We start from the raw sequence: 26,733 nt of genomic DNA on the forward strand, positions 1-26,733 counted from the left end.
ACATTCCACCAAAAATGATGTAATTGAACCCACACTAGGACCCGATTCAGTAGATCTTATGAAGGGTTAAAGACCACATTCCAAGGTTTGATGAACAACACCACCTGGTTATAAAAATAAGGGCCTCCCTTAAAGACTCGATTGCGATCATCCATGCAATTAAAGGTGACCATGAAGTAATTGTTTGCCAACAACATAACATCCATTTCCTCTTTCGGCGCTCAAGTCCTCTGAGCCCAATTCTCCAAAAAATGTAAAGAAACCCTCATCCCTAAAAATTTGTAGTAGAGAGAATGCTTTGAAAAATATTCAACATCCTTGGCAATCATCTTAGGTGGAATTATCGTTTTCAACCTCTCTTTGCATCTCTCAAGATATATGTTAAACTTCAAAATCTAGGATCCATTGGACATACCAGTGCCAGCAAGCCCCAAATTTAAAATCAAATAGGTTACTATCAAAGGTCTTAATACATTGATTCAGGGATTTGGAGCCCAAAACCTCTCAAAAATCCAAGTCGGGAGATGCCATCGAGGTCTCTTCTCGAGAACTAGACATCACACCCAACAACAAAACCCACCCCCCAAATGGATATGGGATATGAGACTCCACTCCCCGATTACACTTACCACACACTCCTCTCAAGCTCCTCCAAAAAAAGAGCACAGGCCCAAGCCCACCTCACCCCGCAGAAACCACACAAAGTTACATGGAAAATCAAGCTCAAACCACACTCCACTGTAAACACCCCACCCTCGAGTCGCCTCCTACACCAATCACACCTGCAAACAACACCACACCTCCCTGCATAAAAAAACACTTCCCTCCCCCTCACGCACAACCAATACAGTCCTCTCACGAGCTAGGGCACAGATGCCCTAGCTTGAAACCTGCAACCCTCGCACACGCCATCTCCTCCGTCCAAACCCCTTTTTAAGGGAATAGTGATAAAGCACAAAAAAAGTGGATCTCCTCTCTAACTAGGTCTTATTAAAGTACATATACAATCAAAAGCATTAGATCTAAAGTATTAATGTAACCAGACTAAATTCTATAGAGTGTAAGATAAGTTGAATTCACGAAAAAATAAAAATAAAAAAGTTTTTTTTGCTAAATAATTTGAAGTAAATAAATATTTAATGAAATTACCAAAATAAATAACCTAGGTAAATGAATTAGAACTAATGGTTCTATATATATTAAATGTATAAATATTCAATAAATAAAATAATGGTATAATCTCCACATTTAATGTAGATCTTTATGTGGCAAATATTATCTCTTCGTTAGGGTTCTATGATAAACCTTGGGATCAGTGCTAGGTTACGATTGTCATTAAGTTCAAGGTTAGTTTTAGTTATAGGGTTTAATTAGTGTTAAGGTTTAGCTAGCGCAAGGGTTAGGGTTTGATCAATATTAAGGTTTTGCTAGGGTTTATTATAAGATTAGGGTATAATTAGGTTAGGATTAAGGTTAGGTTAGGGTTGAGATTGAATTGGTATTAGGCTTATGTTTTTGGGATGAGGCTTTGGGTCAACATCCGGGCTCGATATAGGTTTAATTTTAGTTCAGTTTAGGTTAGTGTTAGGCCTTAAATTATACAAGGGTTAAATTAGGATTACAGATGATATTAGGTTTAAATTAGGGTTAGTTCTTAATTTAGGTAAGGGACCAATTAAGGTTACAATTCAAATTGGGTTCAATAAGGGTAAGTTGATATAGCTAGGCTTCAATTAGATATATGACTCAATTAGGGTTTAATAGTGGTTAAGATTTAATTTAGGGTTATTATTTAGCTATCATTTAAATTGGGCTAGGGTTCAATTAGACTTAGGGTTAGGATTAGAGTTAGGGTTAGAATTAGGCTTCAATTAGGTTAAGGCTAGTGTTTAATTAGGAGTAGGGTTCAATTAAGGTTAGGGTTAGTGATAGGGTTCATTTATGGTTAAGTTAGGGTTCATTTAGGGAGACCTACACACATACAAAAGAGGGAAAATATTGGGTTTGTATAGGGGTTTTCCTTAGTCAAACCCCCCCTTTGATGTTTCCACTTGACAGATAGATAGTGATGCTCTGCAAAAAGGATTAGAAAATCTGTTTGATGGCAACACACACAAGAGCACAAGAAACAAACGTTAGTGTTAGCAACAAAAGATTATCCTAAACAGGCATATCAAGAGAGATATTAAGCATGAAATAGAAAGCATATAAACATAAAATGAAATAGCTAATCAAGATGCTCATAGTTGCTCCTCCCTTGTTCCTCTCCTCTCCAAGTCCCAAATGAGTGTAGCTCTCAGCAGCTTTTTGCACTATGGATGCTTATGGAGGATTGAGATTTAATACTAAGCTTCAAATATGAAATGAAAAGCTAAATACTATGCTAGAGTAGATAGTGATGCTATGAAAAAGCTCTATGCTAATGCCAGTATAACAACAATACTCTAAAATGCTTCTTTTTTGCTTGAGGAGAAGGGTTCTATTTATAGAAGAAATGGAGAAATGAAGGGTTAAGATTGAGCAATCTTAACAAGGGTTAGGATTGAAAGTTGGGGATCCATGTGCACAATTGGCACCAATAAAATGGTGACAAGTGTCAACATAGGATTGGGTTGAGAGAAGAGGTTGGAGGCATTAAAGGCCTGAGAAGACCTCATGGTTATCTAGAAGGTAAGGGTCAAGTCTAAATTAAGATTACCCACTGGATTAGGAGTTAATGCAAGGATAAACCTTTGTGCAAATGATTAAGAGATAATCATGGTCAAAGCATTAAAGGCTTGATGAGACCCTTGGGTTGGGTAGAGGTTGAGTCAAAACAAATGTTTTAACCATGTGGGAGGTTTTGAGGTAACCATTAATGGTTATTGGAGACTTTGGGGATTAAGTGGTTGAAGGTTGAAAGCCTTCAATGGTTATCAAAGACTTTGAGCCATTTAGTGGTTGAAGGTTGGAAGCTTTCAAAGGTTATCCAAGACTTTGAGGGTTAATTTGTTGAACACACAAAGCATTAATTGCTTTTCAAAGACTTTGGAGTCTTTGAGAAGTGACTCCAATTTGCTTAGGAATGTGACAATATTTAGGGGATGGATTAGGCTAATTAGGAAGGGTTTAGAAGAATCTAGAAGGGGTTTAGGCATACAAGTGGATTTTGTAGGAAAATGCAAGTGGGAGAAATTTTGGTATTTTCAATTAAAATAAAATCATTTATTTCAATTAAATGGTGTAATTTGCATTTGGATAAATATTCAAATAAATATTAATTTATTTAAATGAGAAAAATGAAGATAAAGCATTAAAATGCTTGAAGACTTTGAGGGAAACCATTAAAGGCTTGAAGACTTTAAGGAAAACCATTAAAGTCTTAAGAAGACTATAGAAGGAAGTCATCAAGTTTGAAGACTTTAAAGCCATCAAGTTTGACTACTTTAAGGGAAACCATTAAAGGTTTCAAGTGGGTGAGGATAAATAGGATTTTAAATAAATAATTTATTTAAAATAGTTGTGCAACTTGTTTTTGTAGGAAAATACAAGTGGGTGGAGGATAAAGGTGATTTAAATAAATTATTTATTTAAAATAATTGTGCAACTTGCATTTGTAGGAAAATGCAAGTGGGTGGAGGATAAAGGTGATTTAAATAAATGATTTATTTATTTAAATGTGAGAGGTGGGATTTTGGGGGTTTTAAATAAATATTAATTTATTTAAATGTGAGAGAAGATTTAATTAAATAAATATGATTTATTTATTTAATTAATGGTCTGAATTTGGTTAAGTGAATTAAATCAAATAAATTGAATAATTTATTTAATTAATAGGAGAATAGGGTTAAGATGAATTAATTAAATATTAATTTAATTAATTATTAATTGATGGTTAAATAATCAAATAAATACTAAGTATTCATTTAATTAAGTGGACAGATTTATGTGACTACAGATAGATAGATAAATTTGGATAAAGAAGTAAATAGATAATTCAAATTGATCACAATCCTTTTTCCTCTTAGATTTTTCCCTCAAAAAAATTTCCCTCCAAAGAAGAATTCAAAAATTCTTCATGAGATCTAGAGATTTATTTGCCTTAATTTTCATTTTCTGATTTTTGGCCTTCCTCATACTGTCTTTCTAATATCATTCAATTAACTCAACATTTTGTCATGATCTTTGCATGCAACACTTATTTGCATGAATGAAACTCTCATTCTCATAAATGAAACTTCTAGTTGTCATTTCCCTAGCGACCATATCTTGTTAGCAATCTCTGATTGGTCATGTACATGCCACATCCTCTATATCTCCTTTTAAATCATCAAGTCAAACTTGGTCAAATGTTGAGTGCACCGCTTTTGTGTTGAAAAATTGTAGGATACCCATCATGTGAACTCAACATCACAAACCATACCTATGAGATGGCGAGACCGTGTTCTTTCTTCCATCTGATTAACCCACAAGTTCAATTTTTATTAAACTTTCTTTTTGTGGGTTGATGAGGCGTTGTGAAAAACACGTCATTTGATCTACTACACATAAAGTATCATTTTCGCCAAGACATTTCATGTGTCATAGAGAAATGATTCATGTCGCTATGATACCAAGGGTTGGCAAGAAACAAATTGAGTTTGTTTTGAAAAGCAAAGTCACTTTGAAAAAAGAATATCCATGTGACCCAAGGGTGACAAGGAGACTTGCTAGATCTTTCATCGACAAGCAAAGTCACACTGAAATGCAAAGGTGATAAACACGATGTTATTGACAAGACACATGTAATATCACATCAAAATGGGAATATTGATGTGACCCTATGGTCTCGAGGAGACTTGCTGGATCATTCACCGAAAAGAAAAGTCACATTGAAATCCTTGGTGATAAAAACGATGTGATTTGTAATTACTGTTACACTTTGTCTAAGTCAAGCCAATTCTCCTAGTGAACACTCCATACTTAACCAACTTACTTATGAAATCAAGGAACACTGAGAGGGGGGGACGAATCAATGTTATACCGGTAAATAAACTTTCAAAATTATTCTTAGACTACTAGAAGAAAATGCAGGAAAGGAAAATGCAGAAACACGAGATAATCAACCACAAAATCATAACACCAACATTTCTATGTAGAAACCCAGAAAGGGAAAAACCACGGTGGAATTGGAACCCAAACTATTCGTATACTATGATCAAGAGTACATAAATATCACATAATGGGAATGCACTTGCATTCAGGCACACTGCCTAGAACCAAAGGTTCTGTAATATGATGAAAAATGATGAGGGGAGATCAAGTGGAAAGCTTTACTCCCCTCAAAAGAGGAATGAAAGTTTCACAAAGGATTCCCTTCATTTTTTCACACGTTATATTCAAAAGAGGGGTTGAATTCACTAGATCCAATCCCTAATAGTAAGAGATTGAATACTAAGTGAATTGCAGTAAACTTGGAAAGTATTAGGAAAGTAAATTAACCCTCTTTTGTAATTGACTAGTTGAATTAAGAAAATTGAGACTAAGTGAAAAAATGTCAAAGGACTGATTATATCTTGAGATAGAGATGTAGGATGAAGTTGTGCATCTGGAATTAGCAGTATAATGTCAAGACGAAGCTTCCCTGCAAATCTGAGCAACAATTGCAGGGACTATGCATAAGTTATGCATGGTCCTCCGAAAAATCCGCACACGAAAAAGGGTTTTTTCATCTCTAAAAATGAAGCCTAAACCTGCAATTACAGTTGCGCACGTGCAACCTACACATAGAAAAGAGAGGAGAATATTGTTGGGACTAGGGGTTTTCCTTTAGGTCAAACCCCGTTTTGGAATTAACCAAGTGGTTGTAAAATGTTGTAAGTAAATGAAAGGAAATGTCTGAAGTAAAATCCACCTCAAGAAGGGGATGTAATTGAAATGTTGACACCTTTGTAGATGAATTTGCTTGAATGAATATGTGAAATAGGATGTCTTGGATGTTTATAGTAATATCCTCTTCAATGGTTGAATCCTTAACTTGAATGCAACACCTAGCCTTGAAAGGAGACTTGAAATGCTCAATGCTTAAATGAAAGCTTGATTCTTGATGATAATGTCGCCTTGTAATTTCGTCTTATGATCCATTTATTTTTGCTTAAATTCTCTTATGCAAATAGGAGGGGAAGTGCTCCTTATATACTTGCCAATTAGGGGTGTTTAGGTAATTTCCTGTCTTAGGCCGACATAGGAAAAACTTTCCCCGCTCAACTATTGACAAGCCCAATACAAGCGGAAACCAAAGGGGGCCCAAAATAGGGCCAAGACAAGTGTGCCACACCCCTATCCCGAGAGGGCAAGGGATCCACATCCCTATCCTAGGGAGATAGGGGTGCCACACCCTTGTCCTGTCCTAATTTAGAACAGGAACCAACAAAAAGGTAGTGCAGAATGATGAAAAATACAAGTTTTTGATGTCATGCGCATGTTCCGAGTCTCTGATCAGGCTTAGGGATTTGTCCACTATGGTCGAAAATTGCAAGGGCCGCAATTTTATGATGCTACATTTATCCCCCACTTTAGCAAGAGCATAAGTGTACACCAATACTACCGATAAAGTACAAGGAGACAAGATTGAAAGACTTTTAACATGTCAAGGAGGCAAGATGCACCAAGCCCCCAGTGGACTAATGATCTTATGACTTTGATTGACAAAGTAAAAGGGAAGATCGAGAGAGAATGATGACTACAAGTAGTAAGGTTCCCCTCACTATGAGTCATGAAAAGAAAAATACCAAAAATTATAAAGCAAAGCCAAAGTCAGCTAAGTAACTCCAAGTATCAAGAAGGAAAATATGAGCGAAGTGTATGCCCCCATGTTAAAGAGATTGTGCATGCCTTATTGGGAGTGATTTCTTTAAGGTAGGATACACCTAAGAGAGAGAAAGAGAGGGAGCACATTATCACCAGGATTTAGCCCCCAATCAAGGAATAAACCCAAGGATAATGAACACAAAGCATGAGGTGGATTCTCTTTCCTCGGGGTCAATTTGTTGTATGATGACTCGTGTATATATGTGCATAAAATAGTCTTTATTCCCCAAAGAAAGGAAACCACCTTGGAAGAAAGGGAACATATGTGTATTTTGAGTTAACATGAAAGAGACCAAAAGAGATCTCAATGCTTCATCATCCTCAAGTGGACATCACTAGGGACAAAAAATAGAAGAATAGGGATACACAAAAGAATAGTCATGAAAGAGAAATAAAGGAGAGAGGTAGAGGATCTATGGTACTAATGCAGCTAGTCTAGCATGACATCCACCTCCTGATCTTGTTGATCATTATTTTGGGAAGGCAGAAAACATGCCAGAGGAGTGACATCGAGCGCAATAGATGGAGCTATCACAAGATCCAAATAAGGACTATGTTCATGTGCTAATTCACTTTTCTTGTTTCTAGGATCTAGGATTAAGGATTTTGAAAATTATGCAGATAGATGATTGTCAATATCAACATATTCACATTCACTATCAGAAGCATTAGGAGCTGTATTTCTCTCATGAATAACATTTTCACCCATTTCTTCATCAAGATTAATAAAAAGAGGATCTCTAACATGAATAGAAGTAAAAGAATCACATATTTTTTGTAACTTATGATTTGGAGATTTATGTTCAACATCTTGCTTAGGACAAAATGGAATCATGTCAACTATTGGTGTTTTGGGAGATTAAATAGTTTGAGAAACAACTTCACGAGCTCTAGCACGACGTTTTTATCAGTGTTCTCTTGCACAACAATTTCATCTAGTCTTAGCAGAAGGATGAGAAGATTGAGGTATATTTGTTGAAGGAGGAATGTTATCATCTTTGGTAGTTGGATGTTTAAGTTTAGGTCTTTTAGGTTGGACAAGAGGAGAAGCAGGTCTCTTCTCTCTATAAGAGGAAGGAGGTGGAACTACACCATATAAAGGAGGAATGTTTGGTTTAGGAAGGAGACTGGGTCCATCATTAGGAGGAGGTATAGGTCTAACCTTAGAAGGAATATTATTGTTCTTCTTACGTGAAGGCATAGTCTCATCCATGGGAATAGGTTGGGAATCTTCCTTAGGAGGAAGATTAGTTCCATCCGTTAGGGGAAGAACTTCATCTTCAAGAATGATGGGAATATCAAGTTTTGGACTCCTAGGTTGGCTCGAGGATAAAATCATATCTTTCTTCCATTTTTTATAACATTGAAAGAGAGCGTCACCTCTTGGTGGAAGAGATTCAAATTGTTGAGCCCAAAAGTAATCAATATGAACACATGGGATTCTTTAGGTTGGTCAAAATAAGCTATGGTTAACAGTTATGATTTCTCCATTGTGGGGAAATTTTAAACACTTATGGATTGTAGAAGCAATAGCCTGCATGGAAGACGGCCACTGAGGGTAACCTAACTTCACAGATGATTGTTCAGATGAAGGAATGATAACAAAGTTGACATCTATAGATTTAGTATGAACCTCAATAGGAAGTGTGATAGAACCAATAGTAGGACAAGAAAATTCAACAAATAACTTAACGACCACATTAGTATCATCATAGATTTGTTGATGCAAATGTAAAGTATAAAGATATTCTTCAGTGATGATATTAACCATGCAAGAGGGATCAATAAGCACACCATGACAAGGTTTGCCTTGGATCTTCACCACTATGTATTAAAGGCCATCACATGAACTAATGCTCTCACTCGGATCAAATGTGATATATGGGTCCTTAGGTCTTTCTTGTTTTTCTACCAAATTAACCACATCTTGAGTTGTGAAAGTGACATCAATGGGGGAGAAAGAGGTATGTTTAGTCTCAATCGCGTTAGATATATGAGAGGGTAAAGGATTAGTGAAAATATTAAGATTTTGATTAGGAGGAGCTATTGATTTGTTTCCCTTATCATTCACACCTGCCACAGATATAGTATTATTATCAATCAAATCTTGAATCTTACACTTTAATGCAAAACATTTTTCATTATCATGACCAAGTTGACGATGAAATTGACAAAAATAATTGTTAGCGTTATCTTGTATTAGCTAATAATTATTTATTTAATTATTAGTCTATTATACTCTACACTTAAGCTAAACTTAGGCATTTAATAATATTGTAGGTATTTAATAATTATTCTAATTATTAAATACTCTTTATCCCTTTAGGGTTTTTTTAGAGTTGCATATCTTTAGGGTTTCTTTTTCCTTTCATAAGGATTGTATTGAAACTTTTCTAATTATTCCCTCTCTGGATGATAATCTCTTTTTCAGAGCCTTTTTTGTGTTCAGTCTCCAATCTTCTCTTGTGACAAGTATTCTTACAGATTCTCTTGGGATCTCAGAAGTTGTATTTTCCCAACTTCTTCATGGTATCAGAGCTTTCATCTGTTGCTGCTTGTCCCTGATTTCTTTTCAAAAGATTTTCTCTGGAGGTAAGGGTTTTAGTTCTTTTTCAAAGGTTTTAGTTTGGATATGGGGTATCTTTTTTGTTTCTGGACATTTCAAGCTCAAAAGGACCTCACCATTGAGCTTAGAACACCCAAAAACCCCTATTTTCATATAAACTTTGTCTAGTTTGGACAACTTTAGCTCTGGAAAATTTTTATTTTGCTCTTTCTGACACATTTCCTGAGGCAAAAAAATAAAAATAAATAAAAAACTCCAAAAATTTTGATTTTTGGGCAGTTTAACGGCTTGCCCAAGCTAAAACTGTTACGACTTATTGAGGCCAGCCTTGTCGACAGCCACAAGCAGCTTGGGAGTCGCAAGCAGCCTGCAGACTGGGAGCCGCCAGTGCCCCTCCAACCACCAGCCACTTCCCTCGCTCGCAACCTCAGTCCCGTCGCTGCCGCCCAGCACTCACCGCCCGGTGCCCAACAACCGTTGCCCGAGCTCCGCCACACCGCACCCGGCCACAGTCGCCTTTTGCTTGTCGCCCGACCATCGCCCGCGCTTCACCGTTGCTGCCTAGCTACCACTCACGCTCCACCACTACCTAAGCTCCACTGCTGCCCAGCCAGAGAGCCGCCTCTACTCCTCTAGCTTTCTCTTGCAAGCCCTTTTGACAAGGGGGAGGTTTTTTTCTCATAACTTGGGCAAACGGAGTCGGATTTTCGAAAATAGATAGGTGCTGGAAATCTCTTTTCGAGCTCTACTCAGATTTGGATGTGAGACTTGCTGATTTTTTCATCAAGTACTATTTTTTTTCCATCCAAGTCAGTGCTCTTTTCTGCACTCTGGGAGCCATATCTTGGGCAAACGGACTCCGTTTTTGGACAACGAATAGGTGTTGGAAAGGTATTGGAGAGCTATTCTCAGATTTGGAGTCATTGTCTCCAGAAATATCACCAGGCACACAAGATAATGTTTGACACATTTTCCTAACTCTTGTCTTCTTTTCTAGCTCTCAGATTGTACTGGTTTTTTGTTTTTTGATATTTTATGTAACTTACTTCTGAAAATCAAAATACCTAAACTCAAAAAAAAAAAACCCCTTCTGCATCTTTTGTCTAGTCTGAAAGATCACTTAATTTAAAACAATCAAGAGTAGGTCCAAGTTCAGGTACAAGTTCCCATGGCACATTCTTCAGTTGAGCTTCTTACATCCCAGAACTATCACCTCTGGAAAGATCGTATGACGAGGCTTCTCAGATCAAGGGAGTTGTGGTCTTGTTTGGATGCGGGTTAGCCGCTATTGCAACATCCTTTTGAGATTCTTCAACACCAGAATAAGATGGATGAGGCTATGGGTGTCATCTCCTTACATGTTTCAGACAACTTGCTTTTTAACCTTGATGGTTTGCTCACTCCTCGGGCTAAGTGGTGCAAATTTGAAACTCTCTTCAGTATTTTTAATGAGTTTAGAGGACTACAGATTGAGGCAGAGCTTTCTTCCTTGTTACCTGAGTCTTTTCCTCACATTGAGGACTTTCTGAACAAGTTTAAAACCACTAGATCTATCCTGCAGAGTTGTGGTAAGAATATTCTCTTGTGACAGGTATTCTTGCATACATATGCTCTTGGGATCTCAGAAGTTATATTTTCCCAACTTCTTCATGGTATCAAAGCTTTCATCTGTTGTTGCTTGTCCCTGATTTATTTTCAGAAGATTTTCACTAGAGGCAAGGGTTTCAGTTCTTTTTCAGAGGTTTTAGCTTGGATATGGGGTATCATTTTTGTTTCTGGGCATTTTGAGCTCAAAAGGACCTCACCATTGAGCTCAGAACACCCAAAAACCCCTTCCTTCATGTTTCTTTTTGCATTCTTTTTCCCATCTCTTTTTGGAGTAGAGTTTTTTCCCATGTGGTTTTCTCTATTTCTCCATTTTATAGAGATTTGGTTTTGATTGGATACCTCATCAGGCCTTGTTGTCGGGACCCAAATTTGACTTCTTCTTGTAGCTGCATTTTTCTTTCCTGCATTTAGGTTTTTTAGCTACTCCCTAAGTTCATCTTAAGGGGGGTGTTAGAGTTACCTTGTATTAGCTAATAATTATTTATTTAATTATTAGTCTGTTATACTCTATGATTAAGCTAAACTTAGGCATTAAATAATATTGTAGGTATTTAATAATTAGTTTAATTATTAAATACTCTTTATCCCTTTAGGGTTTCTTTAGGGTTGCATATCTTTAGGGTTTCTTTTTCCTTTCATAAGGATTGTATTGTAACTTTTCTAATTATTCCCTCTCTGAATGATAATCTCTTTTTTAGAGCCTTTTTTGTATTCAATCTCCAATCTTCTCTTGTGACAGGTATTCTTGCATGCAGATGCTTTTGGGATCTCAGAAATTGTATTTTCCCAACTTCTTCAAGAATTATTATCAAAGTTAGGTGAAGATGCTTTAGAAGGATCAACGGGTTTTATTGGAGGAAGTTTCATAAAATTTATTTGTAAGAACTGAGACATGATTCTATACAAATATTCATTCAAATGAGTAAATTCTCTCTCTTTTGAAAAATTTAGAAATAGGAGGCACACTTGTTGTAGCATTCACATTGTTGTTGTGTCATTGAATTTGATGAAACCTTTGTTTGGTTTGAACTTCGCAAATGGTTTTTGAGCACTCTCACCCTTATCACTCAAAGCCATAGGAGTAGATTTCTCCATTTGACTCACAATCAATTGATAATTATGAAGTGTTGCGCACAACTACGGAAAGGATGTAAACTTAGAAAAGAGAAGTTTTTCCCTAATGTCGTTTTACAAATCAAAAATGAAAATTCTTTGAATATCATTATCAAGCACTAGAAAAGAGATTTGAGAACACAAATGCTTGTATCTACCAATAAATCCTTGCCTCAGTTCCATCTCATTTCCATGTCATTATCCTACCAATGTCTTTGAGCACACTTTTTAAGTCATGGTCCATTTTTCAAGGATACCATCTGAAAAACAAGATTCTTGAGTCTGATAGGAACATGAGTATCCTATGGGTCACACATACCTTGACCCTTGACACAAGTCCTATCTCGAGATGTTATGACTCACTCCTTGTCTGCAATGTGTTTGTCTTAGGCTAATGGATTGCATTATCTTTGTGGCCTTCATTTCCATGGTGCGCAATATCTATTTTTCCATATTAAATAAAGGTTCTCACTTACATTTTTGCATTTGTGAAAGAAATTTTTATCCGCCACTAACTATTCTTTGTCTAATTTATGCTTACTAACATTTCTTTTGTTAGTCCTTGAAGTCATCTTGGTCTAGTCCTAGCATTATTTTTGACAAATTGACCTCTTTTCTGGATTTTACCGACCAATTCTTCGAGGGGCCATACATATATCCTAATTGTTGTCTAGGGCATATTCTTTGATTAATCTTTGAAACAATGCTCATAATCACATTGTCTCAAAGAGGGGCAAAATGTAGGCATCTAAAAATGGTTAATGTTTGCGGTGTCATATTGTCTATGTGGCCTTAATTTAGGGTGTTTGCATCTTATTAACAGTTCTTCTATGGCGTGCACTTGATCTTTATCATTTGTCGACATGTTTTCATTCTTTTGCATTTTCTTTCCCCTTTGATTGTGTTTCTGGCATTTTCAATTAGGCTTTGTCAACATCATCTTTGACTTGTAATCTTTGGTTGTAATCATCTTATCATGTCAATTGGACATCATCACTCCTAATTGATGTCAAATCAGGGCTTTTTCCTCGATCTTTATCATTTTTAATCATTTTTTATCCATTATCATCATTTTTTATCCTTTTAGATCCCTTGTCAATCGTCAATTGTTGATGCCTTATCAATTTGATTCCTCTTGTCAATTATTGATCAATTTTTAATTGATCTTTTTTAGTAAATATTAGCTCTTTATCAATTATAAAGTCTTCATAATTTAATCATGATCAACCCTATATCAATTGTTTCAATTTTGTCATGACCTAATTGACATCCTTTCATTTCTAATTTTTCTTCTAGGGTCTTATGATTTAATCATTTAATCCTATTAACTTTTTCCTCTAGGTTAAATAAATTTATTTATCTATCCTAGGTCCCTCTTGTCACAATTAAATATTTTATTTAATTGGCTAATTATGTCCCCTTTGCGAATTAATTAATAAATAAGAATTTATTAATTAATGTTACCTACTTTCCTATTTTCCTCATTTCTAATTTTCTAATTCACTAATTTCTCTTCTCCACCTAATTACTAATTAGTTGCAAATATAATTTCCACCTCATTATCCGTCTCTATTTTTCCCTATTTTTGTGTTTCCTTTGTCATAATTTGGAAGCATGATTCTCCCATTCATCATAAGTGTTGACATAGCAACTTGTCCTCACACCTTGCATGGGAAATTCATCATAGTTATGACATAGAAGGTGTCATAACCTTTCCCTTTTTGAATCATTGTGCCAATTTCAAATGAAATTTCTTTTCTCATCCTCTTTCATGCTAATTTCATCAATTTGTCTATAAATTGGTCTCTCTCATCATTGATTTTCAACCACATTTTCGAGTATCCTTACACTGTTGTTTTCACTTTGTAATATTGCTTCCATCACACTTACAACCTTGTAGGTAATATCCACACAAGTCCCATTTGAAGGAGAAAGAGAAACAATGGAGGTCAATTGAAGGAGATTTTGTTTGGTTTGCATTTCTTTCTTATATCTTATTGTCAATTCTTTCATTGAATGTGATAGGAGTTGATTTCATTTGCAATTAGGTTTCTTCTTGTCATTTAATGTTTATGCTTTTGATGTATTTTTTTATTTCCTACCTCACAGCTACACTGTCATTTTATGCACAAGTTCTAGACATTTTGGACTCTACACTTGAATAAGTCAACTGTGTCCACAATTTTCTCAACTCCTTTCCTATAAAAGGAGGATCCTCATTTGTAATATAAGATCTTTTACAAGCTTAGCAAAACATCTTCCAAACTTTTGTCTCAAGTGAAACTTTGTGTTCTCTTGTGTTGAAATAATCAAGCAAATAAAGAAAGTAATTTTATGCTCCAAACTTTGTGTTGGGCAAGGATTGTAGCTTATGAGTAGATGCTCTTATGTCATTTTCTTATGTGTTCCTAGTTTACTTGATGGTATTTGTATGTGTTATGTGAGTGAAGGACCTTTCTAAGTGTGAATATAAAATTTGTACTATATTGCATATTTGGAGCTTTATTGTAATACAGTGATTATGTGGGAGACTTTGAGCTATTGTTGGTTACTTTTCATGGTTAGAGATAATTTATCTTGAAGACTTTGGACTGGAAGATATCTTTAGTTGTTAAATTGGGAAAAGTATCTTTGTTCACATAAGACTTTTTGCTTATGTTAATATAAAGTAAAGTGAATTATTGTATGCAAGTTTAGTTGATTATTGTAAAAAAATTGTATCAAGTGAAGGGAAAATGTTAATTCTAAAAAAAGAGGATTATACACCCCAAGCTACTTACCCTAGGATTAAATTTTTAGTTGTTGAAATATCAAGTTCCATTAGGGAACCTACCCTTGCTGAGAGGAGAGACTTTCTCTCATCATAGTTGTGTGTGAAACATATATTTTGTCTTCAGTACGCTTGTAACAAAATATTCACCCAACAAGACAAAATAAGTTGAAATTTATTTTTATTATATAAATTAGAATAAAATTCAAATATAATTTTCTATAATAAATAAATTTTAAATAAGACAAAATGTATAAATTATATTATCTTTTAGTTATTATTTATAATTTTGTAAAAAAACACAATTAATCAAAATACAATTTTAACTTAATTAAAAAAAGTTAATCCTTAAAAGAAGTGGAATAATTAGAATAAATAAATTTTAAAAAAAAACATCTAATAAAAGAAGATAATACTAAAAGATATTCTTATCAAAGAAATTAGTAATAAAAGAAATATTTTAATTCAAAATCTAATTATTCTATAATGATTAAAATTTGACTAAAATAAATAATTATAGATTAAATTAATTATAATAATTTTAATTATTATTAAAAAAATTAAAATAAATTTTAAACTTAATTAAAAAATAACTCCTAAAAGAAAGAAGAAGAAGAATTAAATAAAGTTGGTTCTTTCTTTTTTAATATATATATATATATATATATATATATATATATATATATATATCATATGGCTCTCTTTCTGACTCCTTCCCCCTTGGTAGATCCATCAAGCAAGGTTTCCCCTTGGCCCCTGCCCTCTTTGTTATCGCCTCTGATGCCCTGTACTACATTCTTAGGGATAACTCTATCTCCCCTACGGTTAAGGGCATCTATCTCCCTAATGATGATGAGCTTATAAACTGCCATTTTGCCGATGATACTACTATCTTCTTTGAAGTCGGTGCTGACAATTTTGAAGCTCTGTAGAACAAACTCAATTTCTTTTGCACTATTTCTAGTGCTCGTTTATCCCACTCCAAATCTATATGTCTTGGATGGATGTCCAGCCCCTTGATTGGTTTAAAAATTATGATTTTCAATGGGGAGGTCCTCATAAAATTGTGAGATATCTAGGAATCCCCTTTTCTATTGAACCCTCCTTAAAAGATATGTGATCCTGGGTTAAAGATAAAATCACTAAGAAGCTGGATAAGTGGCATAACAGATCTTTATCCTTGGTCAGCAGAGTTCAAGTCTGCCAAAAAATTCTCTCTTCCTACAATATCTACTATTCCTCAACTTGGGTGTTCAGTAATTACCAAATCTTGGAAATCCAAAAGGCTGTCAGAAACTTCCTATGGTCTGATGGTAAAGGAAATAGAAAGATGCATGTTGATAAGTGGGATTGGTGCCACTCTGATAAGCTCCTTGGGGGCTTGGGATTGAAGGATGTTAAACTTAAAGGGATTGCCCTTGCTGCCAAATGGATTTTCCACTCTATGGATGGTAATGATCCATGGAAGATCCTTGTTAGGAACAATATAGAAAGGGGATTCCCCAAAAATACAAAATCTTGGAAGAATCTACCTTTTAATGATTTGATTATTGGCAACTTTCCTATTGTTGTTCAAGGATCCATTGTCTTTAGGTCCATATGGAAAGCCCGGAGTTATGTCAGGAAATATATTACTATCAAGGATTTCCATGATGATAATCAGCTATATGGTGAAAGGTCCATTTGGTGGAACTTGCACTTATCTGGAAAACCCCTCACCCTCTCCCAAGGCTGCTCTGCTAGATACTGGTCCAGTATGGGCATTTCTTAGTTGACTGACCTCTTTGAGCATGACAGGTTAATCAGCTTGAATGATCTTAGAAACAATTTTGATATCTCGGCCTCCCAGAAGAAAACTTATAATATGATTCTTAAAGCTATCAAGGACATGCCTACTACCTGTCATGTGGACTCACATAGATACTTAAACTGTAAATGGTCGGATGGGAACATTTTATCCAAAATCAAAGCTAAGAACATTTACAAAGTGATTGGATATAATGATGCCATCATTGACCATGTCAATTTTGTTTGGTACTCCTCTCTTGGCATTTTCTCTTGGAAGAAATATTTTAGTATATTATGGAAAGGCTCTGTTGAACCTAAAATAAAATGCTTGAAATGGCTTCTGCTTCTTGACAGATTCCCAATTAGAAAAGACACCTCTGCAGCTGATTACTGTAATTTATGCAGGCTTCCTGAAACTGGAAGACACATTCTCTTTGACTATATTTTTGCTAAGGAAATTTAGAATATGTTTGGTATCTCTTATCCTATGAATATTAATATTCTTGAAATTATTACTGGGCATATTGAGGGACTAAAAAAAGATACTAATCTGTTTTGGAACATTCTCTCTTCTAACATCTTATGGAAGATCTAGAAATGTAGAAATGAGGAAAGGTATCAAAACAACCCCAGAGTTCTTACTAAGTTTTTTCGAAAACTCACATATTTTAAAATCTTCTTGCAGGTTCATACCACAATGTTGATTAATAAGGAAAAGCTCAAAAGGTTCCTGAAGGAGGGATATGCCATTTTTGAGATGACGGGTGGCTATGAATGGAGGAAGAACATGGATAACCTGCAGATGTTCGAGAAGACTTTCAAGATGATTAGCCAGGAGGTTAAGAAAAACAAAAACTCCAAAAAGGACCAAATCCTTGTGCTTGCTTAGATACAAGAAAAGAAAAACATTGTGTGGATGGAGGGAGCTATGGGGTGGACTACCTGGGTGGACACCCATGATGATATCTTACATTAGTCTTTTAGTGTTCTTTTTGTTTCTTTGCTCAAGATTCTCTGATATGTGAATTTCGTGATTCTCTTGTTGTGAGGTTGGGCCTCGGTTATTTGTACATCTCGATGTAACTGGTGATCCCCTTATTTTTAATATAAAAGTAGATAATAACAAAATATTGATTTTTTCTTTTATGCATATTCTTTTTCTAATAAATAATATTAAAATGTATATTTTTTTATTATTTGTGTATATTAAAATGATTTAAAGATATATGAATATTAAAAAATAGAATGATTTCAAAAAATATATAAATATAATTATAAACAATAATATAATAATTAGGTTTATTTTTTTGTAAAAATATTTATATTTAATTTTTCATTTAATTTAATTTAATCCAAATCAAATTCTTCTAATTGATTTTATTATCTAAAATTTATATATCTATTTAGAAAAAATATTTTATTTATATTTTTATAAATAAAAATTAATTAAAAACAACTATTTAAAATGGACATTTTAGTTTTTAAAATATCAAGAAATCCAAAAAAAACCTAAAAAATCTCCACTTTTGATAAAAAAATCTATCATTCCTAAAAAAAACCTACAAAAATCTATCATTCTTAAAAATTTACTAAATATAAATTTCAACTTTAAAAAAAACAAGTTTTTTCTAAAACAAAAATAATACACACTTTTGATTAGTTTAGTAAAAAACTAATAATAAAAAAAACATAATAATATAACCATATTTTAATAATAATTTAGTATCAATCAATTATCACAATATCGTAATAATAATTTTAATAAAAAATAAAGATAAAACGCCAAAAATTTCCGCCGCTCTAAGGAAAACGAGAGAAAGCACAAAGAAAAAGAAACACAGTCATTGTGCTCTTCTTGCCAAGGCTGAAAACGAGTATGTTTTGTAGTTGCCGTGTTCTCAACGTAGAAGGTAGGGTTTGCATGGCCGTGTTATATTTTTCATTTAATTTATTTTAATCCAAATCAAATCCTTATAATTGATTTTATTATCTATATTTTAAGATAAAAAATTTAAAATAATTAAGCGAAAATAGACGTAAGCAGTAAACGCCATAAATGCCAAAAACTTCGCAGCTCTGTAGACGAGAGAAAGTATGTTTTGCAGTCGCCGTGTTCTCCAACGCAGAAGTTAGGTTTTGCAGTCGCCGTGTTCTCCGTGCAATATTCCGTCCCATATCATTCAGGCAAACCACCAACAAGTCTTTCTGAAATGTGTTGAGAAACATGTGTCTCAACCTTGTAGTCTTTTTCTGGAAAATTCCAGAATTTGTTTGAGGTAGTTTTCCACATGTTTATGTATTGGAAAATGGTTAGTGAGTTGTTAAAAATGAGTCTTGTCCATAGTAGAATATAGGTGGGCCATTTTTAGAGCCTTAATGACTCATTTTGTGACTTTTAAGAGGGTCTAAGATAGGGGACAAAATTATGGACGGGATTACTATTTTAACCTGGTTGTTTTTTCCATTTTGGAAATGTAAATGTCAAAAATGGGCACCATGTGGCATGGTGGTTAAGCCCATGGTTTTGTAAAACCACAAGTGGTTTCCAGTTTGTGAAATCACTATAAAAGGAGGGCTTGGGGAGGAGTTTGATCATTGAGTTTTTTGCAAGACTGGATGCTAGAAGGAGTCTCTCTGAGTTCGAGTTGTGGTGATGCACTCCTGTAAGAACTTGCATTGCAAGTGTATTGTAATCAACTTGATTTGATAATACATTGTGCAAGTTTTGGAGGGTGGGGTTTTTCTCCCATAAGGGTTTCCCCACGGTAATCACTGTGTTATGTGTTCATTGCTATTTTGTTTATGCTTTATTGTGCATTTCTTGATATCTTAGTAATATTTAAGTTGAAAGTTGCATAACCGTCCTCTCAAGATTAGCATAGGAAGCGTTTCTGCACACCTTTGCTTTCTTAAAAGTGGTATCAGAGCATGGCCAGTTTTGGTTCTATTTGTTGGGTACAAGGTTTGAGTGGGAGCTTGTGCAGAGTTTTTCATTTCTGTATTGCAGGATCGTAAAGATGGCAAGTATATCAAGGAGGATTGATGTAGAGAAGTTTTCTGGCACAAACTTTGAGATGTGGAAGTTGAAGATGGAAGATCTGTTGATTGATCGAGATCTATGGGATGCGATTGATGAGAATAAGCATAGGCCCGCAGATCCGACTTTAGCCGCACAATATGATGTGACTGATAGAAAAGCTAAAGGTCTCATAAGATTGTGTCTTGTAGACTCTATTCTGATAAATGTCCATGAAGAATCTACTGCGAAGAAGCTTTGGAAGAAGCTAAGTGAGATCTACCAAGCGAAATCACTTGTGAACAAGATCTTCTTAAGGAAGAAATTGTATTCTTTGAGAATGGAAGAAGGTGGACGAATTTTTGAGCATCTGGAAAGCTTTAATATGTTGGTAACTCAGTTGACCTCTGTTGGGGTGCCAATGGATGAAGAAGAAAGGTGCCAAATCCTACTATGTTCATTGCCAGACTCATGGGACAGCCTTGTGATGGCTATAGGGAGCACTGCAGTCATCTTGAAGATGGAGGATGTTGTTGGTTCTCTACTTTCTGAGGAGATGAGAAGGAAAGTCTCTCTAAATGCCAAAGAGGCTCTGAGTGTTCGAGGAAGACCAAAAGAAAGAGGCAAGAATGAAAAGCAGCATGGCCATTCTAAGTCCAAGAATAAGGGGAGATCAAAATCTCCTGGTAAGTCCAAGATAATTTGCTGGAATTGTGGAAAGCCCGGACATTTCCGAAAGGACTGTAAAGAAGAAAAGAAGAAGAAGAAGAAGAAGAAGAAGAAGAAAGATTCTGATTCTGAGTCCGAGAAGGAAGATGAAGATGCTTTCATCGCGGCCTTGGCCACTCGTGCAGGTGACAATGCATGGTTAATAGACTCAGGTGCATCTTTCCACATGACTCCTAATAAAAACTGGTTTAGTAAGTATGAAAATTTTGATGGTGGTAAGGTGTATTTGGGTGATAACTCAGTACTTGATATTGTTGGTTGTGGAAGTATTCATGTGAAATTTTTTGATGGTAGAATTAGAAGATTTGATGGTGTCTTGCATGTCTCGGGACTAGCAAGGAATTTGTTATCTATTAGCAAGCTAATAGATGCGGGTGTGCATGTACAGTTTTCTGAAGCAGGTGTGAAAATGGTAAGAGGTGCTATGGTAATAGAAAGAGGAAGCATAATGGGTACATTGTACTAGCTTGATGCATGCACAGTTGAGTGCAATAGCACTTCTGATAAGACTATGATAAAGACTACTCAGTTGGAAAAGGAGAGGGTTTCTCTTTCAACAGATGGTCGTGGTTTTTGGGTACCCAATGGTGCTCTGTCTACCGAATCAAAGTTGCCTGCAGAGAAGACCATGTTATGGCACCAGAGACTTGACCACATAGGTGAGAAGGGTCTACGGACCTTGAAAAATAAGAACCTTGTTGATGGGTTGAATGATTGCAATCTTGAATTTGATTTTTGTGAACATTGTATCTATGGTAAACAAAACCACATTTAGTTTTACTCGAGTTCTCATAAGTCTTCATGTATTTTGGATCTAATCCATTCGGATGTATTTGGTCCAGTTGATGTTCCTTCTATTGGTAGATCAATTTATTATGTTTCTTTCATTGATGATTTTAGTAGAAGAACATGGGTTTATTTTCTTAGGAGTAAAACTGAAGTTTTCAGTCATTTCAAAGAATTTAAAGCAATGGTTGAGTTGTAGATTGGAAAGAAAATAAAATGTTTGAGAACTGATAATGGTGTTGAATTTTGCTCCAATGATTTTGACACATTTTGTAAAGATTGTGGTATTAAAAGAGAGAAGACAACTCTATATTCTCCACAACAGAATGGAGTTGCAGAAAGAATGAACAGGACCTTGATGGAGAAGGCTAGGAGTATGCTGAGTGGAGCTAGACTAGAACAAAAGTTCTGGGCTGAAGCTATAGCCACTTCCTGCTACCTGATAAACAGGTCTCCTACATCAGCTCTTGTTGATAAGACGCCAATGGAAGCGTGGTCGGGCCACAAGCCTTCACTTAGACATCTGAGAGTGTTCAGTTGCGAAGCATATGCTCGTGTGCCAAAGGAGAAGCAGACAAAATTGGACAACAAAGCTGTTAAATGTATTTTCATCGGATACAGTTATGGTGTAAAAGGATACAAGCTTTGGAATCCTGTTGAACAAAAGGTATTTTATTCAAGAGTGTTATTTTTAGAGAAACTAAGCCTTCTTCTGTTACAGTGCAGTCAGAACAAACAGAACAAAAGAAAGATGTGATTCAACTACCTGCTACACTGAAGAAAGTTGAATCGAGGCCCTTAGAAAGACAAGAAGTCAAGGAGAGCTCTATGAGTTCTGAATCATCAGAGGAAGAAGAGGTACCTGAAGCTGAACCTAAACCAGATCTTGCTTGAAGGTCTACTAGACAAAGGAAACCACCTGAAAGGTACGGGTATTCTCCTGATGATTGGAGATGCATATTTGCATTGAATGCTAACATTGATGAACCGAGATCTATAGAAGAGGCTCTTGGTATGAATGATTCAGAGTCCTGGAAAATAGCCATGGATGAAGAAATGGCAGCTCTTAAGAGGAATGAAACATGGGACCTTGTACCATTGTCTGAAGGACGAAAGCTTGTTGGTTGTAAATGGGTGTTCAAGAAGAAGATGGGTTCAGATGGAAGCATTAAGAAGTATAAAGCACGTTTGGTTGCAAAAGGTTACTCTCAGGTTGAGGGAGTAGATTATGGTGAGATTTTTTCTCTAGTAGCCAAAATGACATCCATTAGATTTTTACTTTCTATAGCAACAGCCTATGATCTAGAGATCGAGCAAATGGATGTGAAAACAGCTTTCCTTCATGGAGATTTGGAGAAAGAAATTTACATGACACGGCCAGAGCACTATGTGATGAAAGGTAAAAGTCATTTGGTCTGTAAGTTGAAGAAATCCTTGTATGGTTTAAAACAGAGTCCTAGGATGTGGTACCAGAAGTTTGATACATATGTGTTGAGTTTGGGATTTGTGCGATCTAAATCTGATCACTGTATATATTTTAAATTTGATGGTGATCGTTTCTTGGTCATTGCCCTGTATGTCGATGACATGTTGTTTATTGGCAAAGGAAAAGGTTTGATTGCAGAGTTAAAATCTCAGCTCTCGATAAAGTTTGAAATGAAAGATCTTGGTGCAGCTAGGCACATTCTGGGAATGGAGATTGTAAGAGATAGACAAAACAGAAAGCTTTGGCTAGGCCAGAGCAAGTATGTTGGTACTATTTTGAAAAGATTCAATATGCAGGATTCAAGACCATTGAGTGTTCCTATTACAATGGGAACAAAGCTTTCTAGTTCACAGTGTCCTACATCCCCATTGGAGATGGAAGAGATGAGTCGAGTACCATATCAGAGTGTTATTGGAAGTTTGATGTATGCTATGGTCTGTATAAGACCAGACATTGCCCAAGCAGTGGGAGTTCTTTCTCGTTATATGTCTAATCCAGGAAGAGCACATTGGGATGCAGTAAAAAGAGTTTTCAGATACTTGAGGGGTACTTCAGAGTACTCGATATGTTTTCATGGAACAGGAAATGAGCATTCCTTAGATATTCGAGGCTATGTGGATTCAGACTGGGCCGGTGATGTTGATAGAAGAAGATCCACCAGTGCATATGTGTTTACATTATTCGGTGGTGCAATCAGTTGGATGAGCAAGCGACAGCCTGTGGTGTCCACTACTGAGGCAGAATATATGGCAGCTACTCATGCTTGTAAGGAAGCCATCTGGCTAAGGAGATTGTGTTCAGATATAGAGTTCAAACAGGGTGCAGTGACAATTTATAGTGACAGTCAGAGTGCAATCTGCCTAGCGAAGAACCCTACTTTTCATGCCAGGACCAAGCACATTGATGTACAATATCATTTGTGAGAGATATGATTGAGGATGGCAAGGTGAAGCTGGAAAAGGTAGAAACTTTGGTGAATGTTGCTGATGCATTAACTAAGCCCGTGAGCATAGAGAAATTCAGCTGGTGTTCAGAGTCTATGGGCCTCTCGGCCCCTAGCAATTAAGTCCATGATATTTTGGATCTCCTGACTCTTGCAAGGTGTTCGACGAGTGGGAGAATGTTGAGAAACATGTGTCTCAACCTTGCAGTCTTTTTCTGGAAAATTCCAGAATTTGTTTGAGGTAGTTTTCCACATGTTTATGCATTGGAAAATGGTTAGTGAGTTGTTAAAAATGAGTCTTGTCCATAGTAGAATATAGGTGGGCCATTTTTAGAGCCTTAATGACTCATTTTGTGACTTTTAAGAGGGTCTAAGCTAGGGGACAAAATTATGGACGGGATTACTATTTTAACCTTGTTGTTTTTTCCATTTTGGAAATGTAAATGTCAAAAATGGGCACCATGTGGCATGGTGGTTAAGCCCATGGTTTTGTAAAACCACAAGTGGTTTCCAGGTTGTAAAATCACTATAAAAGGAGGGCTTGAGGAGGAGTTTGATCATTGAGTTTTTTGCAAGACTGGATGCTAGAAGGAGTCTCTCTGAGTTCGAGTTGTGGTGATGCGCTCCTGTAAGAACTTGCATTGCAAGTGTATTGTAATCAGCTTGATTTGATAATACATTGTGCGAGTTTTGGAGGGTGGGGTTTTTCTCCTAGAAGGGTTTCCCCACGGTAATCACTGTGTTATGTGTTCATTGCTATTTTGTTTATGCTTTATTGTGCATTTCTTGATATCTTAGTAATATTTAAGTTGAAAGTTGCATAACCGTCCTCTCAAGATTAGCATAGGAAGCGTTTCCGCACACCTTTGCTTTCTTACAAAATGATGCAGGTGAAATATTCAGCCCCATATAATTTAGGCAAACAAGGAAATTCTTCTGAAATGATGCAGCTGACAAGGGGATTGGATCCAAAGAGGGCTCTAATCACATTTCGATCACCCATTATACACAAGCATTTGCCTTTGGTAAGCGCAACAAACCCGTTTTACCGCTCAATTTCAAATGCAGATATTTATACAAAAGCCCAAATCAAATATTCTTGTAGTTTGCAAGACAGATGGTACCTTCGAAGACCATTTTCATCAAAATCCTCTCAAGTCAGTAGGAAAGAAACAAGTAATATTGCTAAACTTGAGGACTGTGAATTGATTTGCAAGGTTGTAAACCAAACAGAATGGTCTGATAAAATTGAAACTGAATTGAGCTCTCTAAATATTAAGCTCTCTAATTATATTGTATTGTCTGTACTGCAAAACCTTAAAGAAACCCCAGGAAAAGCGTTCAATTTTTTCAAGTGGGTATCCACTCAAACTGATTTCTGGCACACTACTAGCACTTACAATGCATTGTTTACGATTTTAGGGCAGGAACAATGCATTGATCAATTTTCGAGAGAATTTTCCCGTTTGTTAAGAGAAATGTATGATTTTGACCACGTGTTGTCGAAGAAAACATATCACAAACTCCTCAGAACGCTCCTTGATAATAGTACGGAGGATAATAGTCTGGAGGAGCATGCTGTGAGTTTGTTTATTAACACGGTGTCTATGTATGAGTATGAGCCTTGTAGCCTGGGCTGGAGGATGATTCTGCACCATCTCTTGTTGTCTGGTAATCCTGATATGCAGTTGGTTGATAGACTATTATTCGCTGTTGAGAGTTGGGATGAAATAGTAGACAAGGAATCATATGATGCTATTCATCGGTGTCTAACGATGGCTAGTAGATTTGATGCGGCTGAAGGAATTATGATGTTTAGGGAGGCTTCCGGTCATGCGGCAGATAACAATACTTTCGGTCAACTTATGTTTGGGCTCTGCAAGGCTGGGACCGTGGATGAGGCTCGTGGAGTCTTGGATCGGATGAAAGAGGTGGGGTGCACTCCTAATTTCAACACCTGGAATATTTTGATTGAGGGGCATTGCAAGGCCGGGCAGATAAATCAGTTGCTCGGTTATGTTGAGTTCATGGTACTGGAAAGTGGTGGCAATGCCGACTGTGAAGGTCTGGACGCTTTAGTCAAGACTCTCTGTAGTCATAACAGAATAGAGGATGCCCACATTTTTCTATGTAAAATGGCGAGTAATGAAGGCTTGAAGGCCTGGGCACTGGACACATTGGAGAAGTTGCTGCAGAAAATGATAAATGCAGAGAGTTTGCAAGATGCCTTTAAACTGTCAGATCTCATTGTGAGGCATGGTTTGCCAGCTATCGTAAAACCTTTCAATAATCATTTTGCTCGGTGTGGGGCAGTGGAGGGGTCTCTAGATTTCCTGAACAAGCTGACCAGAAACGTCCCTCAGTATGAGTCTCTTAAATTATACAATCAAATGCTTCATGCATTTTGTAAAAAAGGTAAAAAGGCTGAAGCTCAGATATTATTTTCCAGTTCCCCTCCTCATGTTCAGCAGAATCCTTATCTTTTATTCAAGTTTCGTTCTAGAGATACTCCAAGTGCAGCTCAGAAGACGAGAAAGACAAAAATCCAAAATTCGGTTGGAAAAAGTGCAGCTCACAAGACGAGAAAGACAAAAATCCAGAATTTAGTTGGAAAAAGTGCAGCTCAGAAGACGAGAAAGACAAAAATCCAAAATTTGGTTGGAAAATAAAAGAGCGAATAGTTTGAAAATGTTAATGTATTTATCTTTAGGGTTATTAACTTTAGTTTAGTTTCTGTTTTTGTTTGTTTGTTTGTTCTGGCAGTTTTTGTATAACAGTTATTGATGAACTATGATCTTTGAGTTGATTTTCAAAGTATATTTTTCATTGACTTCTTACAGCTCTTTTTTCATATAAACTAATATTTCTGGCTTTCAGTCTGCTTATGAATAAGTTTTTGGTGGATTTCAATTTAAATTAGAGATAGCTTTGATAGAATCAGGTTCAAGCATAACTTGAGCTCGATCTCCTTTGTCTGAGTTTCTGGAAATTCTTTTGAGTATAATTCTTTTTCTAGTTTATATTTCATATTAGGAAGTTAACATTTGTGTGTCAGCATGTTTTTAATTTCTATTCATTTCCTCATTGATTATTTGAGCCT

The 26,733-nt window shown here is 35.8% G+C and overlaps 1 protein-coding gene across 1 annotated transcript; it reads left to right on the forward strand.

The window, feature by feature from the left end:
• Window positions 1–24,514: 24,514 nt before the first annotated feature.
• On the forward strand, window positions 24,515–26,302 carry LOC131070045 (pentatricopeptide repeat-containing protein At3g48250, chloroplastic-like). Its single transcript, XM_058005596.2, has one exon. It carries the CDS (start codon window positions 24,515–24,517, stop codon window positions 26,300–26,302), a length of 1,788 nt encoding a protein of 595 aa, XP_057861579.2.
• The last annotated feature ends 431 nt before the right edge of the window (window positions 26,303–26,733 follow it).

Source organism: Cryptomeria japonica, chromosome 3 (genome assembly GCF_030272615.1).
Source record: "Cryptomeria japonica chromosome 3, Sugi_1.0, whole genome shotgun sequence".
NCBI lineage: Eukaryota > Viridiplantae > Streptophyta > Pinopsida > Cupressales > Cupressaceae > Cryptomeria > Cryptomeria japonica.

Bases quoted from the DNA above. Each gene is read 5' to 3' on its own strand.
- LOC131070045 (XM_058005596.2), top strand. From the start codon at position 24,515: ATGATGCAGGTGAAATATTCAGCCCCATATAATTTAGGCAAACAAGGA.